The sequence below is a fragment of the Aplosporella prunicola genome (genome assembly GCF_010093885.1).
Source record: "Aplosporella prunicola CBS 121167 unplaced genomic scaffold K452scaffold_2, whole genome shotgun sequence".
Lineage (NCBI taxonomy): Eukaryota > Fungi > Ascomycota > Dothideomycetes > Botryosphaeriales > Aplosporellaceae > Aplosporella > Aplosporella prunicola.
Genome location: NW_022983530.1, coordinates 869831 through 884328, shown reverse-complemented (window position 1 = coordinate 884328; position 14498 = coordinate 869831). Strand labels below are relative to the sequence as shown.

Below are 14498 nucleotides of genomic sequence, written 5' to 3'. Positions count from 1 at the left end.
GGTGGTGTTGAGAGTCTAGCCGGGGGGGTTGGGAGGGCAGCCCGCGTGGGATGATGGAAGGAAGGAAGAAAGGAAGGAAGGAAGGGAAGGAAGAAAGCTAGGATGGAAGGAAAGGCTGGGTCCGGGGTGCAAGGCAGGCATGCAGGCAGGCAGTGCAGTGCAATGGGCGAGGTACGTTGCTTAGGCATGTACCCCCCAACAACCACCGACAACACCTCGCTTACGCAGCCATGTACACAGCTGGTCGGTTCTGCTCAACAGCAGCAGGGCACTCCCTTGCGGACCCGCCCTACCTCTTTGCTCTACCTACAGCAGACCGAGCACTCGCACCTTCCTTTCTTCCCAACCTGCAACAAAGCACTCTACCTCTTGCCTTGCTACCATTGGAGGAGTACGTAACTACTCTAGCTACCCGCTCGTATCGATCTCTAACCTTTCCCACGCACGCACGCACGCACGCACTCGGTTCAATCAATCAATCTATCTCCAGTCTCGTACCCCACCTCACAAGCACTCGCTTAGTTAATCTATCTCACTACATCCCCACTACCCTACCGCATTGTACCTACTCGTACAAGGCCTCACACACGCACACCGCGCACCGCGCACGCCCGCGCAGATAGCCGAGCCCCGTCTGCGACACACACCCGCAACGCACGCACACAAAGCACGCACGCGCCTGGCCTGCCCTGCAGCAAAGATGTCATAGGGCATGGGGCTGGGCGGAGGCAGGTTGCGCGTCGCGCGTCGCAGATAGGGTCGCAGGCCGCAGAGCGCAGTGGCAGCAGCAGCAAGCCAGCGTCTCGAGCCGTCGTCTGCGTGCCGCTGTTGCGCGCGCTGTGCGGCGCGGTGTCGGGCGCCATGGCCGCTTGCATTGGCTTGCCCGCCGTTTTGTCGGCTCTGGCTCGTTGTAGCGTAAGAGTAGGTACTAGGTAGAGGTACTAGGCCGGCAACTACCATTCAAGCCCGGTTGGTTTGATAGGTAGCTGCATAGGTGGTGGACGTAATGCGATGCGGTGCGATGCAGCGCAATGCGGGTGCACGGGCCGTGTGAGAGCGTGGGATGGTGATGCGACATGCAAGCAAGGGGATGGATGGGGAACGCAGCTTGAGTGCGTGCGACAGAAGCGGCAGGTAGGAATGAATGGGAAGTCGACCGAGTCGACGGGATGGAAAGGAAAACGAGATGATGGCGTCGGCGGCGGCGGCGGCGGCGGCGGCGGGCACGGCGGCTGACACGCCCCAAGAACCAGGACAACAGGGTAGTTAGCTACTTTGCACCTTATGGTTTAGCTTACGGCGGGCAGCGGGCACTGCGAGCAGGGGGGGAAACGGCTTGCGTGCGGCCTTGGCGCCCACGCAGGACCCTGATCGGCGCCTTTATTTCGGCGGGCAAGAGGTTGGCCCTTCGAATCAATCTCATTTTCCACTGAATTTTGGTTTATTTTTATTTTTAAATTTTTGTTTCGGTGCTCCTTTTTCGGATGGCGACGGGCTGTTGCTGCTGAAGCTGAAGCTGGAGCTGATGCTGATGCTGCATGTACGAGGGGGGGAACGCAGGGAGGGGCCCTGGCGCTACTGCTGTTGTTGCTGCCGCTGCCACTGCTGCTGGCTGGCAGTGGCAGGCAGATGCAGCACAGCGCAACAGCGGGTGGCAGCACCTCAGCAGCAGCATCGTCAGCATGTGGGAAGCAGCAGCAGCAGCAAGAAGCATTGTCATCATCGTCATCGTCATCATCGAGCGCCTCACTCACTCACTCACAGACACAGACGCAGACACACAGACTTGCAAAGTGGGGCGCCAGCCAGCCAACCCGCCAGCAGCAAAGCAATCAAGCTCGGCCAAGACGAGCCGTGGTTTTGGCGTTGGCGTTGGCGCAGCGACGGCGCCAGCGCGGCAGCACTGATGAGAGCCGGGAAGTGGATTACGGGAGGTGTGGAGCAGCGCAGAGCGTGGCGGCCGCCAGCCCAGAGCTTGTTCGCGCGTGCGCTTGGGGGGTGCGTGTGTGCGTGCGTGCGTGCGTGCGTGCGTGCAAGCAAGCAAGCAAGCAAGCCAGCCAACGCAAGTCAAAACAAGTCAAGCCAAGCAAGCAGAGGCAAGAGAGGGCGCCCAGCGGCAAAAGGCTCCCACCCCCGCGCGCGCAGTGCGTTGCCTGGCTGCTCCATGCTCCATATGCTGCCCGCGCTCGGGGCGCCACGCCCAAGGCCCAATGGGAAGGCGTCGCGCGGGCGGGCGTGCTGGCTTGACTTAAGATCACGGGGCAGCCTTAGTTGCGGGCGGACAACAACCGTCGGCGGCACCGCTTTGGGCATCTGCCAAGGGCACCTATGGGCCGGGACACATGCATCGTGATGCTGGATGGTGGTGAAGGGTGGGTTGAGAGTGGGGGGATGGAGGCCGGCTGCGCGGTTCACTTACCCACCCACCCAGCAAGCAAGCAAGCAGGCAGGCAGCGAGTTGGCTTGAGAGGTAAAGGCTGCTGCTGCTACTGCTGCCTTCACATCACTTACCTAGGTACTGCTGCTGCCACACAATCACGACTCGACAACGGACGCCTGTTTTACGTACTGTCTCACGACTCCCGCGAGTGCGCGGTCAAGCGTTGCCTCTGCAGCACTGCGGCGCAAAAGAACAGGGCAAGCGAACCCGCCGGTACGGCGTATATAGCGCCAGTATAGGTGGATTAGGACAAACGGGGAAGCCGGAATGGAGGGGGCTGCGCGGTATCGGGCCTGCTTTTGGTGGCTCCTCTCTACTAGGGAAATTTTTTCTGTTTCGCTGGTTCCGCTCTGGCGCGCTGGCAAGCTACTCGTGCTACTCTAGCATGTTGTGGATGACAGGTCACGACTCACCACTCACCGGCAAACAGCAAGCAAGGGCTCGGCGACTATCGGCTGCAGCTTCGGCGATGCCTCGTCGCGTTCGGTGCGTGGTCGGGTGAGATGATACATGGTGAGATGTGGATATTCTCTCGTGAGTACCTAGTACCTCAGTTGGCGGAGCAATGGAAGCCACCGCCCGGGCTTTGGGGCCAATGGGCATTGGGGAAAAGGACGCGCAATGTTCGTCTCAGTGCCGGCAGTTGAGACGAGGGGAACGGTGAAGCAGCCCAGGCGCACGCCTTGCCCGTGGGCTAGTGAGAGCCCTGCATGCGACGACGGGCCTCGTCGGCTTTGCGACGCGAAAGAATCATGGTGAAGTTGCAGCAGTCTTCCCCATCTCTCATCGGCCCGACCGATCGCACGTGGACTTTGACGACTGCCATTGTTGCGTTTCTATTGTGGTGGCTCTAGCGCATTTCTCTCTATCTCTCGCTTCTCTCCCGCTCTCTCTGTCTCTCTTCTGCGAGCGAAGCTGGAGAGGCCTGGCACGCATGGAAGCCTTTAGCCACACGAGTCGAGGAGGATCCGACACGCCGGATATGGAGATCGAAAGTCGTAGTCTGGAGAAGGGACGGGAGCGAAAGACCAGGAGCCGCTTTTTGCCGACATCAAGCTTTCGTCTTTGGTCCATCTTTGCCTCTTCAGATGCAGTGCTGGGATGACGCCTGTTGGCAGCGCGCGTCACGTGCGTGCGGGTGCGCGTGGGGTGGCACTGGTGCTCCATCTCGGCAGCAGCGCAAGGTTGTGGCCTCGTGCCCTCCTCCCCTCCCGGCCGCTTGCATCGCCCACACCCATCTTTTTTTTTTTTCCTTCTGTGAGCGAAATTCGCAGCGGCCTTTGCTCGGCTGCCCTGCCCAACAGGACCCCCAGATCTACAGCGCCGGCTTCGCACATGTCAGAAGCGCCACGAGGGAAGATCGTCAGGTACCGCCGACATGAAAGGCGGGTCGCCAGGCTCGCTGTACCAAGGGAGCGGGAAGGGAGCTCGATCCCGACGAACCCTCTCCGCGACTCCTGTCGACGCCGTCGACGCGCCGGCAACGATCGGCGCCCCTCAGGGTCCGCCTTCACACGCGAGATGAGGCGAGCCCGATGCGAGCCCTCCCAGCGGAGAGCAGGGCGGCCGGTGGTCCCGGTGTGCAAGCTCCAGCATCTTGGTCTACATCATCGCCCTCCTTTCGTGAATGGCTGTGAGTGGAATCAAATTCCCGCCCTCCTTTTTCCCTTTGTGTCATTTCCAGACATCATCGCCTGGCCGTGGCGATAATGCGCGCTTGAACGCTTGCGTGTACGCCCTCACGAGCCCCCCCTTTCCTTTGCTTCAGCCCTCCTGCACTGCCTTCTGCACTGCCCTCGGCTTACCTGCCTCGCCTTGGACGCGATGCGTCTCAAACGACTTACGACTACGCCGTCAACCTTCAGAGATTCGGATACGAGGGCCTCCATGCGAATCCTGGTGATGGCTGGATGAAGCAAGGGGATGTGACCACTTCCTCCTTTCAGACATTGCGTCCGGAGGCCGCGAGGCCGCTGCCGCAAGGCTACCATCATCCATCTGCATGTTGTTTCCAATCCGTTTCCACCAGGCGCGACCTGGGATGCCGGGCCGCAGAACCACAAAGGAATCCCAGTAGAAACATGGAAAAAAAAAAAAAAGTGGCAATGCTTTTTTCTAGGCAGGGGCGAAAAAATCTTGCGCTCTAGATCCATACATGAATTCTTGACAGTGGTATAGTAATCCCATGATCTGCCTCGGGGTATCGCCTCAATGAATATACACACCATTTCTCGCCCGAACGCCGCACTCAGTAACGCCAGAATTTAACCGCCAGTCGAAGTTTCACATCTAATCCCTGCCATACGTGATCTTGCCTCTCTTGGTCGCCGGTTTGCCATCGGTATCCTCCTCGTCCTTATTCGCCGCCCTCTTTTTACTGCTGGTAGCCTTGCTTGCGGTGCTGCCGGGCGTGGGGTGGTTGCTTTCACGAGCGCTGGGGAAGGACGTCGGGGTTGGAGCATTTGATGGAGTGAGCTGGGCAGATCCAGGGCCAGGTGAATCCTGGGGGACGACGGCGTTAGCAACATGGCTGTTCTTCATCGACCTTGCGATTGACAGGGACTGGTGGTAGATCCAGGGTCGTGTAAAACACGCACAGAAAAAAGACCTTGAGAGCTCCGGCTGAAGATCCGATCGACGTCACTGATCGCTGTCTTTCTGCGCGCGCCTGTGCCAGCGCCTCCCACGCCCGCTCCGGCGATGCTCGAGCCTTTGATGTAGTTTTCGAAGCCCTTGACAATGTTCCCGGCGCCGCTCGTTTCCTCGAGGTAGCGCTCTTCGGTCTTGAAGACAAGGTCCTCGATGTTGTTCTGCGGGCGCAATGTCAGTGCTGGCGGAGCTATGGCGGCGGCGGCGGCGGCGGCGGGCCTACCAAGGCGTTGTCGATGGCGCGTTTCTTCTGTAGAGCTTCGCGCAAGTCGCGGCGCAGCTTCTCGTAGTAGGGCATGCCACGGGTGGTCGAGTCATTGGCGGGACCGGCGGGCGCGTCGGGCTGCGGCGCGTTGTCAGCCATGATGGCGGAGATGCACGTTGCGATGGTGGTGGTGAGGTCAAGGTGCTTTCCAGAAACGTCGGCGTTTCGCCAACGCGTTTCCCCGCGGTCTCAATCGCGGCCGCATTCGCATTCCGAAAACCACACCATTCAACCCGCTTTGACGACTGCCCGCTCACCACCCACCATGCCTATGGACGCCAAGGAAGTCGAGACCTACGGCCGCAACCTCACCAAGGCCTCGTCCGCGGGCGAGCCCGCCTCGTCCCTCATCAAGCTTCTCGACGACCTGCGCGGCGGCGTGCAAGCCACCGAAGACCTCTTGCGCTCCACCAAGATCGGCATCACCGTCAACCGTCTGAAGACGCACAAAGACCCTGCCGTTGCAAGAAAGGCCAGTGAGCTGGTGTCCAAGTGGCGCAGCGACGTCAAGAAGGCAGGCGCCGGCTCCGCGACTCCCAAGAGCACCAACAGCACCGCGTCGCCCGCGCCCTCGCCCGCTCCAGCCGCCAAGGCCCCGCCCAAGCACAATGTTCCCCCGGAGAAACGCAATGTCAACACGGACGGTGTTGACTACAAGGTCACCGGCAGCGCGACGCGCGACAATTGCCTGAAGCTCATGTACGATGGCTTGGCGCACATGTCCGAAGAAAGTACGTCATTATTCAACCTGCACAATGCCCTCTTTTTGTGACTAATCACCGCGTCCGTATAGTGCCAAAGACGGTGCTCGGCGTTGCCCGCGACGTTGAGCTGGCCGCCTACAACAAGTACCAACCCGAGACCTCCGAAGGTTACAAGACGCGCATTCGCATGTTGTATCAAAACCTGAAGAACAAGTCGAATCCCGGACTGCGCCGCCGCGTCCTGTCCGGAGAGATTGCGCCGGCCAAGTTTGTGACTATGACGCACGAAGAGCTGATGTCGGCTGAAAAGCGCGCCGAGGAGGAGCGTCTGCAGCGCGAGAACATCAACAAGGCCATGGTGGCGCAAGCCGAGAAGAGTATCTCGTCGACCTTCACCTGCGGCAAGTGCGGCCAGAAGAAGGTCAGCTACAGCCAGGCCCAGACGCGCTCTGCTGATGAACCGATGACGACGTTTTGCGAATGCACGGTCTGCGGTAACCGCTGGAAGTTTTCATGAGCCTGCTTCGGCCAAGAGAACACGGCCTGTCTTAGCTTTTTTAGTTTTTCTGTAAGATCACCACTGAGAAGTGCCCGGAAGCGGTCTTCTTGCAAATGAGCGAAGAAGATGGAGTATGGGGACGGAGTATGATGATAGATTGGAGTTTTTAGGTAGGGAATCACGGAAGAGAACCCCCCAGCGAGCTCCACTCGGAAAGATTCCCCACGAGGATGGAGCAGGCTGGTCTTGTGGTCCCATCAGCAGCTAGACTTGGCTTGTTGACTTTTACTTTATCAGCTTGTCACTAGCTCAGTAGAAGCTCAAAATTTTGGAAAACCACTACGAGTTGTCTTTGCTGTTCTTTCATATGAAGCCAATGCACGCCAATCCGTTACTCAGTTAAGCTGCTGCAGTGAAAGTAAGGTTAACTTCAGTAAGAGGCTAACTGTAGTAGGAAGTGATTGAAAACTAACACATCTACGGACACGCATCGTTTCTGACCACTTCTGCTTACTTTTACCCGCAGACTGATCCAACACTCTGATCTTCGCACCGATTCTCTTCACTATCACTACTGTCGGCTTTTCCATCTACTTCCACACTTCTATCATAATAATAATGTCTCCTCCAGCGACCCCCACTACTCTTGCCATCGTTGCCGCCTCGGCGAACGACAGCAATGCCCCCTCCTCCACCCAGAACCAAACCACATCCATATCCATAACCAATCGTCCCTACCAGAGACCTGGTGCCGCCGCCGCCGCCGCAGCAGCAGCAGCAGCAGCAGCACAGCCGTAAACAAGGCGAGCGAAGCCGTCACCAAGCCTACAAAAGCGACTACCACCAAGACAACAACCACTGAAACGACAACCGCCGTCGAGATTACCACTATCGAGACGACTACCGTTGAGACAACCACCACCGTCGAGTCGACCACCATCGAGACAACCACCACTAAAAGGACTGCCGCTCTTCCTCGCCATCCTTCTGGGGCTACTTATTCCTCGGCGCATCACCAATGCCAATACCAACACCAACAATGCCGAAAGCCATTTTCCTAGCAAAAACACCGCCTCAGCCGCCGCTACCGCTGCTGCTGCTGCCACCAAATTCTGGAAGCAATCCGCACGCACGATCGCACGGGACGACCGGCCACGTTCAAGGGGACGTTCGTCAGGCGCGTCGTCGGTGCTGATGGACGACAGGTGAGGAAGGCTGAGGCTGTAGTTGATGAGTTGGTGGAGTGAAGTTTGCTGGCTGGATTAGATTGGCTGGGATGTGTGCTTATTTGCGTACTTGCATTGTCTGTTTGCTTTTACCTTATTAATTCACATATGAGTATTGCTTTTTTTGCCTTTCGGGTTTTGCATTAACTACCTACATACATACATAGTTGCACGACCTTTGCCTCGTCTGCCCCGCCTCACCAAACAGGCAGTTGTAATCACCGTGTTCCACCACTTGCAGCATCATTCTCGTCCTCGTTGTAACCAGTCCCTGTGAACTGGCAACACTGCCCGATACCAGGATCCATATATCCGTGCACATAAGAGTCGTGTCAGCCCTACCCAGACTCGATGTCCAACCCCCCACTGCTTCATTCACTCATACACACATACACATACACGCACATCACACACGCGCAACCCCACCCATCCATCCCCACCGCGAACACACCCACCCTCCTCCCATGCAGATCTTTCCGCACACAATCCGCTCCGGCGCTCCCCCCAACCGAGCACAAGAGCAGCGCCCCAAGCATGATGCACGTGGGGAGGACGCCTTACGTCCGTCTTTGCATATTCACATGTCAATCAGGCCATTGTCGGGCCTTGCCTATAATTAGCTGCGTGCGGATGTTCACGCTCGCACCCCCTTGTCCGCATATAAAAAGTAAGCTGACCTGCTCAACTTGTCACGCCAACGTCTCGACTCTACTGCCTTTTTTTTTTTTTTTTCTTGCCTCGCATTTTCTTCTTCTTTGGTTCGGTGAAGTCATCTTCGACCTAGTTAAATCTGCTTACTCACTTTAGTATAACAATAGTCCTCTTCACACTTCAATAGTCAACACTCATTATCCCGTATCACGCTCAGAGACTTGCAACCTCGCCCTCAGAGAGTGCAGTCTTCGCACCTATTACCGTCCTCGTTGGATACCCACTCTTTACCTTTGACTGATATCGACGTTTCTTGTTCTTCTCATGGCTAGGTACCATGACGACGTACATACCGATAGTACGGAAACACGCATACACTCCCACGTAAACTGAGGGTTAGAGAAAGCCCCCAGACAACAGCAGCGACAAGATGTCACTAGGAGCAGACAAGTCGCTCTCTCAAATCGCACAGAGGGCAAAATAAGCAGAGAAAAATATGAAAGAAAAAGATGACAGAGACAAAGACAGAGACAGACAAGAGATAGAAAACTATCTTCTCAAAATAGATACGAAAAGGGAGACACATACAGAGAAACAGCGCGCGCACGCGCAAGTATGCCAGCCAAAACTGACAGGACGAACCAAGCCAAACCGAACCCTAGACAAGGGAAGATTTTTTCAGAGCGCCACCCGTACCGCCAACCGTCCGTCCCTTCCGCCCGCTTATCCGTTGTCATTAAATATGGCTGCCATGAATGTTGCAAACAGCCGCGTATGCATGCAGCAAAAAGAGAAACCCAATAGAGGAGTAAACAAAAGCCGAGAAAAAAACGAAAAGAGAAACGAAATGGAACTACATTTACAATAGCAGTGGAAAAACGATGACGAAATAGGAGAGGCAAAAAATTCAATAAACAAGGCATCGATCGGTATACGAAGCAAGAAACAATGCACGCCAGCCCCCGCCAGCCATTGTGATGATGCCGCTGACCCAAAACAAGCACAATTGGAAAAGAAAAGAAAAGAAAAGAAAGAAAAGAAAGCCCACTGGGACGTTTTATATGCGGATGTACTTCAAAAAGAAAAGGGAAAAGCGTAATAGAAAGAGAAAATAGAAGAACAATGGCGACGATCGAGGTTGCCGGAAACTGTTATTACTGTACAAGTTGAAAGAGGTGGAAAAACGGAAGGACGCAGCTTTAGGTGGTGCAGATAATGCCGCAAACGAGGATGACAGGAATGAAGACCAAGGTGATTATGAAGATGATGAGAAGAGGAACGGAACCACAAGAAGTGTCATCGTATGAGGTCGTCGGTCGTAGTCGTCGTCGTCAATATCGTTGTCGCCGCCGGCGGTTGAGGTCCGGCGTCCTTTCTCTGGCCATAACCATCAACCTTAATTTATTTTTTCGCTTTCGTCTACAGACTGCGACTGTGAACGCAGCTCCAGCATCGACTCCGGAACCCGGCTCTCATCATCGCTCGCACCGCTCGCCTTCCGCGCCGCCATGCTATCGCTCTTCTCATGCGTAGCGCGTGGCTGTTTCGTGTGCTGTTCCTCGGCGAGGCGGCCTATGTTCGCCTCCGTGAGCGAGTGACTGGGCGCGCCCTTACGGTCGTCGGCTTCGGCGTTGTCGCTTGAGCCACGCCGCGCCGCTCTGTCGCCCGAGCTAAACATCAACTTGTGGTCGCGGAGGTTGGCGGCTCTCTCCTCGTCGCGCACGCGCCGTGACACTCGCTCGTCGGCGGACTCCGTCGACTTATCCACCGATATCTCGTCTTGGTACGATAGGCGGTCGAGTACGCGAGGTCGCTGCGCTTTGTCGTCGTCTTTGCCAAAAGACGTATTGCGTGAGGCGGGCGGCCGTGACCGCTTTGCTTGCGGCGATGACGATGGCGACGTATGTCCCTCGGGCTTGGGACTATTGCGGCCGACAGACCCGGCTTTGATGGTGCTGGCACCATCGGCCGAGACTGCAGATGACCGTCGCTCGCCGGCCTTCCAATTTTTGTCTTCCTTGCCCTCGGCCATTTTTTGCTGCTTCCGCTTCCTCTCAATTGCCCACTTTACGAGCATTTTTTCCAATAAATTGCCTCGAACAGGCTTAGAGAGGTAGTCATCCATTCCAGCTTCCTGGCATTTTTCCTTGTCTCCTTGAATCGCCGACGCCGTCATGGCGACAATGGGAATGTCGCGTATCTCTGGCCTGTTCCTAAAAGGCTCTTCGGACCTGATTGTGTGCGTGGCTTTGTACCCGTCCATAATTGGCATTTGCACATCCATAAGGATGATGTCCGGGTGGGGGTGACTTTCGCCATCGCTTTCAAGCAAGTAATCCAAAGCCTCTTTGCCGTTCCAGACCGCGTTTACCGAGAAACCCTGCTTCTTGATCGTTTTGAGCGCGATCTGCTGGTTGACTTGGTTATCCTCGACGACCAAGACGTGCACTTTCTGTCTCTCTGTTTCAGAGAGAGTCATCAACGAGTCCGGAAGGGAGTGGTTGATGGTGATGTTGCTCGGGGTGGCCGAAGAGCCCCTGACATGACGGGCTCCCGTCTTGCCATTTGGAGGGAAACTCGGCGTAAGCGGCGGCGTGCCGAGCTCCTCTGAGCTTCCGCATGACACAGACATGTCGGACTGTAGCCGATCGGGGATTGAACTAATATCCATCAGCGGAGAGCCTGGGCCCCGGTATTGTGCCCTGCTAAATGGTATCCGGAAACAAGCCTTGGTGCCATGCCCCAGCTTTGACTCGAGGTCGATCTCCCCATGCATGAGTTCGACAAGGTTCTTGCTGATTGCCAACCCTAACCCTGTGCCGCCAAAGCGACGAGCTGTAGAGGAGTCTGCTTGGCTGAAAGGCTTAAACAGCTTTTGCCGTACTTCGTCCTCGATCCCGATGCCCGTGTCTTCGACAACAAAGCGAACATGAACTGTGTCATCATCCTGCTTAATTATCGACGCCGATAGGCTGACTCGACCCTCACTCGTGAACTTGATCGAATTCGTGAGCAGATTCGTCAAGATTTGGCGTAGGCGGCCGGGATCACCCATGACCTTCAAATCCTTCTCAATGTCCTTTTCGAAATGGCTTTCATAGGCGATATTCTTTCTTAATGCAGCAAAAGCCATCATCTTACTCACATCCCGGAGGACTACGGAGAGGCTGAATTGGACTTCTTCGACATCCAGGCGTCCCGATTCGACCTTGGAGAGGTCCAGAATGTCGTTGATGACAGTGAGAAGGCCGTTCGCCGAACGCTGGATGTTCTCCGCGCAGTCTTGTTGCTCCTGATCGAGGTCCGTGTCGAGTAAGAGATCGCTCATGCCGATGACGCCCGCAATCGGAGTGCGAATCTCATGAGACATGTTGGCCAAAAACTGGCTCTTCATCTTGCTTGCCTCCTTGGCGGCCAAGGCGTTCGCTATGAGCTTCGCGTTCTCCTTCTCTTGGTTGTGGAGATCGATTTCGGCCTGACGGATTTCTGCACACCTGGTTAGATGCAGCTTCGCGACAAATCCACACTGAACGTACCTGTAATATCCATGCTTACGCCAATGACACCGTCAACGTAAGTCTCCGATTCGATACCAGCCTTGCGTGAAGTGGCCATGAGAGGCACCAATCGCGTCCTGTACCAACGGTTGTTTCCATCAATGTACATCTCAAGATTCTCGTCAGTACCCTTTCGGGTCATGATACGCTCCACCTTCTCTTTGAGCGCCGGAATGTCCTTCTTGCCCTTGTGCTGTCCGAAAACCTCGTATAGGCTCTGTCCAACTGCGGATTTGTTGATGTTCGGATCTTCGCTCAACAAGCTCCCTTCCAACAACGTCAATGTTCCTTCGGGATCCGTCACCCAAAGAGTGACATGTGCATGTTCAATGACACGCGACAGTTGTTCACGAGTTTGCCTCGCAGCCTGCCGGGTTTCCACAAGATCGTGTATGTCGGTACAAGTGCCGAACCATTTCACAATTTTACCGTCATCATCGCGGAACGGAACGGCACGGCCCAACATCCACCTCCATGCACCATCATGACGTTGGCAGCGATATTCGGTATTGTATTCCTCCTGTTATCGATTAGCTCCATTGCTGCAAGGGTCGAGAGGCAGACTTACCCCGGTCTCGAGTGATCGCCTCCACCGTTTTTCCGTCTCAGGCATGTCTTCCTTGTGAAAAGGCAGCATCCAGCCCTCTCCAAAAGACTGTTCGACCGTGAGGCCCGTGTAATCATACCATCGCTGGGAGAACCAGTCGTGCCGCCCATCAGGCCCGGTAGTCCAGACCATAATGGGTATGAAATTGGTGATGTACTCGAACTGGCGCTCGTTCTCCTGAATCTGGGCGGCAATGCGCTTGGTATACTCAGTCACGTCTTTGAAGATGACAATGCCACCAAGGAATTCTCCAGTGACGTCGTCTAGGATGGGTTCGCCAACGACTTCGAAAATGACACGCTGCCCATTGGCCGGATTGTACATTCCTATCCGTTTCCCGCCAACGCTGGCTTGGTTTCGACAAATTTGGACAATCGGGAATTCATCTAACGTGAGCTGGCGCTTGAAATCCTCGGTGAAGCAGCGGAACTGGTTAAGAAAGTCACCCTGACCCTGACCCTGACCCTGCGCTGATCCTTCGCCATTGTCCGGCAAAAAATTGAGAAGAGCCTTGTTCGGCATGCCGAAACTCTCGTCTTTCCACATGGCGTAGGCTGGCATGGTGATGGTTGTCAAAATGGCCTCCTTCATCTGCGTGACCTTTTGAAAGAGCGACGGAACTCTTGCGCCTGAAGAGCGGATTGGCGGGCCGTCAGGAGGAAACTGGGCTGGTTTTGCGATTGGAGAATGACGCAAGGAGCGCTTCCCCGAAGAAGACGAGCTGGAGCCAGAGCCTGGAGACTTCTTCAATCCAGTAGGGGTGCGCACAACGATTCGACTGGAAGGCATTGGCCGCTTCGTTCCTCCGTTCGGCCGGGAGCTGGTGAAGGTAAGGGTAAAGTACTGTACATCATCAATGGCCCACACCGACACGATCATGGTGGCTTGTATCCTGTCCTTATCCAGCTGGCACCGCGGGTCCTTTGGTGACAACGAGGCAGCATGCTTGTAAGGAGCGAGGAGGACTTCGATAGAGACATCGCGAACCGTCGTTCGAGCGAGGTTGGACCTGCTCAACCTGAACAACCTTTGCCCCGAGGGCGCAGATTTTGAATTTGGCACTGGCTCGCCGGTCGGCGTCGCGTCGGGATCAAAGTCGACGGGATCACTGCCGCCCTCGCTCGTGTTCAGTTCCCAAACGGAGTCCAAAAAATCCTGGCGAACGAGTCAGTATGTCGAAGCTAGGTGGTGCGCACGGTGCCATCGGGCTCTCTTACCTCCCAGGCCACCCAAATCGGAGTTCCATCTTGCAGCATAGTGATGCCGAGCTCGGACATGGACTGACCGCGCAGCATGTCGGTCACCGTCTGGACGGTATCGGCGTCGGATTCGCGCGCAATGTCGAGGAGGCGACCCATGGCCTCGTTGGCCAGGACGACCGTCTTCAGCGAGGAGAGGACCAGGACGGGCACGGGCAGGTACTGCAAGGCGGCCAGGGCCATGGCGGTAGACGTGGGCGTCGGAGGGTCGATGGCGGACAGGACATCGCTGGGAGCGGAATCGGTGGGCGAGCCCGGGTCGTCTTTGTCGGCGGGCAGGTCGAAGTAGCCGCCGGGGTCTTGATCCGGGACATCGCTGGAGGGAGAGCGACGGGACTCGGTAGCAGAGAGGTCGAGAGTTGGCGCAGGCTTGGGCATGTTCCTGCCAGCAGCACCGCAGTCTGTTTCTGGACGGACAGGATCAGACGGCCGGCGGCGACAGGGCAGGTAGGGCAGGGCTGACGGCGCGCATGGAAATGGCTTGGTGCAGGCAGGGTGGGATGAAGTGGCGGGCCTGGCGCACTAGCAGGTCTAGAACTCGACGAGGTGGCGCGACGGGTAGTGCAAAGGCAGACGAGAGGTGGGGAGCAGGACAGTCGGGCTTGGGAGGTTGGCGCGAGGAGAGAAGTCTTCTAGTAGTG

At 56.4% G+C, this 14498-nt stretch overlaps 5 protein-coding genes across 5 annotated transcripts; 2 read left to right on the top strand and 3 right to left on the bottom strand.

The window, feature by feature from the left end:
* Positions 1 to 1039: 1039 nt before the first annotated feature.
* K452DRAFT_282961 (uncharacterized protein) lies at positions 1040 to 1789 on the bottom strand. The gene has a single exon (XM_033539678.1). It carries the CDS (start codon positions 1682 to 1684, stop codon positions 1454 to 1456), a length of 231 nt encoding a protein of 76 aa, XP_033402474.1. The 5' UTR covers positions 1685 to 1789; the 3' UTR covers positions 1040 to 1453.
* Positions 1790 to 4525: 2736 nt separating this feature from the next.
* On the bottom strand, positions 4526 to 5460 carry K452DRAFT_282959 (uncharacterized protein). The gene is made up of 3 exons (XM_033539677.1): positions 5313 to 5460; positions 5038 to 5250; positions 4526 to 4942 (listed from the first exon to the last, which is right to left on the bottom strand). The coding sequence occupies exons 1-3, from the start codon at positions 5451 to 5453 to the stop codon at positions 4730 to 4732; spliced, it is 567 nt and encodes a 188-aa protein (XP_033402473.1). The 5' UTR covers positions 5454 to 5460; the 3' UTR covers positions 4526 to 4729.
* A 124-nt stretch (positions 5461 to 5584) lies between these two features.
* Positions 5585 to 6754, top strand: K452DRAFT_348455 (uncharacterized protein). Its single transcript, XM_033545545.1, has 2 exons — positions 5585 to 6085; positions 6148 to 6754. Exons 1-2 carry the CDS (start codon positions 5620 to 5622, stop codon positions 6573 to 6575), a joined length of 894 nt encoding a protein of 297 aa, XP_033402472.1. The 5' UTR covers positions 5585 to 5619; the 3' UTR covers positions 6576 to 6754.
* Positions 6755 to 9653: 2899 nt separating this feature from the next.
* K452DRAFT_282956 (uncharacterized protein) lies at positions 9654 to 11993 on the bottom strand. The gene is made up of 2 exons (XM_033539676.1): positions 11971 to 11993; positions 9654 to 11920 (listed from the first exon to the last, which is right to left on the bottom strand). The coding sequence occupies exons 1-2, from the start codon at positions 11981 to 11983 to the stop codon at positions 9831 to 9833; spliced, it is 2103 nt and encodes a 700-aa protein (XP_033402471.1). The 5' UTR covers positions 11984 to 11993; the 3' UTR covers positions 9654 to 9830.
* Positions 11994 to 13624: 1631 nt separating this feature from the next.
* Positions 13625 to 14475, top strand: K452DRAFT_70269 (uncharacterized protein). Its single transcript, XM_033547047.1, has one exon. It carries the CDS (start codon positions 13771 to 13773, stop codon positions 14317 to 14319), a length of 549 nt encoding a protein of 182 aa, XP_033402470.1. The 5' UTR covers positions 13625 to 13770; the 3' UTR covers positions 14320 to 14475.
* Positions 14476 to 14498: the final 23 nt, after the last annotated feature.

Excerpts from the sequence above, each read along its gene's own strand:
- K452DRAFT_348455 (XM_033545545.1), top strand. The coding sequence starts at position 5,620 with ATGCCTATGGACGCCAAGGAAGTCGAGACCTACGGCCGCAACCTCACC. Across the intron at positions 6,086-6,147 it reads GGCGCACATGTCCGAAGAAA|TGCCAAAGACGGTGCTCGGC; the intron begins GTACGTCATTAT and ends GCGTCCGTATAG.
- K452DRAFT_282961 (XM_033539678.1), bottom strand. The coding sequence starts at position 1,684 with ATGCTGACGATGCTGCTGCTGAGGTGCTGCCACCCGCTGTTGCGCTGT.
- K452DRAFT_70269 (XM_033547047.1), top strand. The coding sequence starts at position 13,771 with ATGTCGAAGCTAGGTGGTGCGCACGGTGCCATCGGGCTCTCTTACCTC.
- K452DRAFT_282959 (XM_033539677.1), bottom strand. The coding sequence starts at position 5,453 with ATGGCTGACAACGCGCCGCAGCCCGACGCGCCCGCCGGTCCCGCCAAT. Across the intron at positions 5,251-5,312 it reads GCGCCATCGACAACGCCTTG|AACAACATCGAGGACCTTGT; the intron begins GTAGGCCCGCCG and ends TTGCGCCCGCAG. Across the intron at positions 4,943-5,037 it reads GCTCTCAAGGTCTTTTTTCT|GATTCACCTGGCCCTGGATC; the intron begins GTGCGTGTTTTA and ends GTCGTCCCCCAG.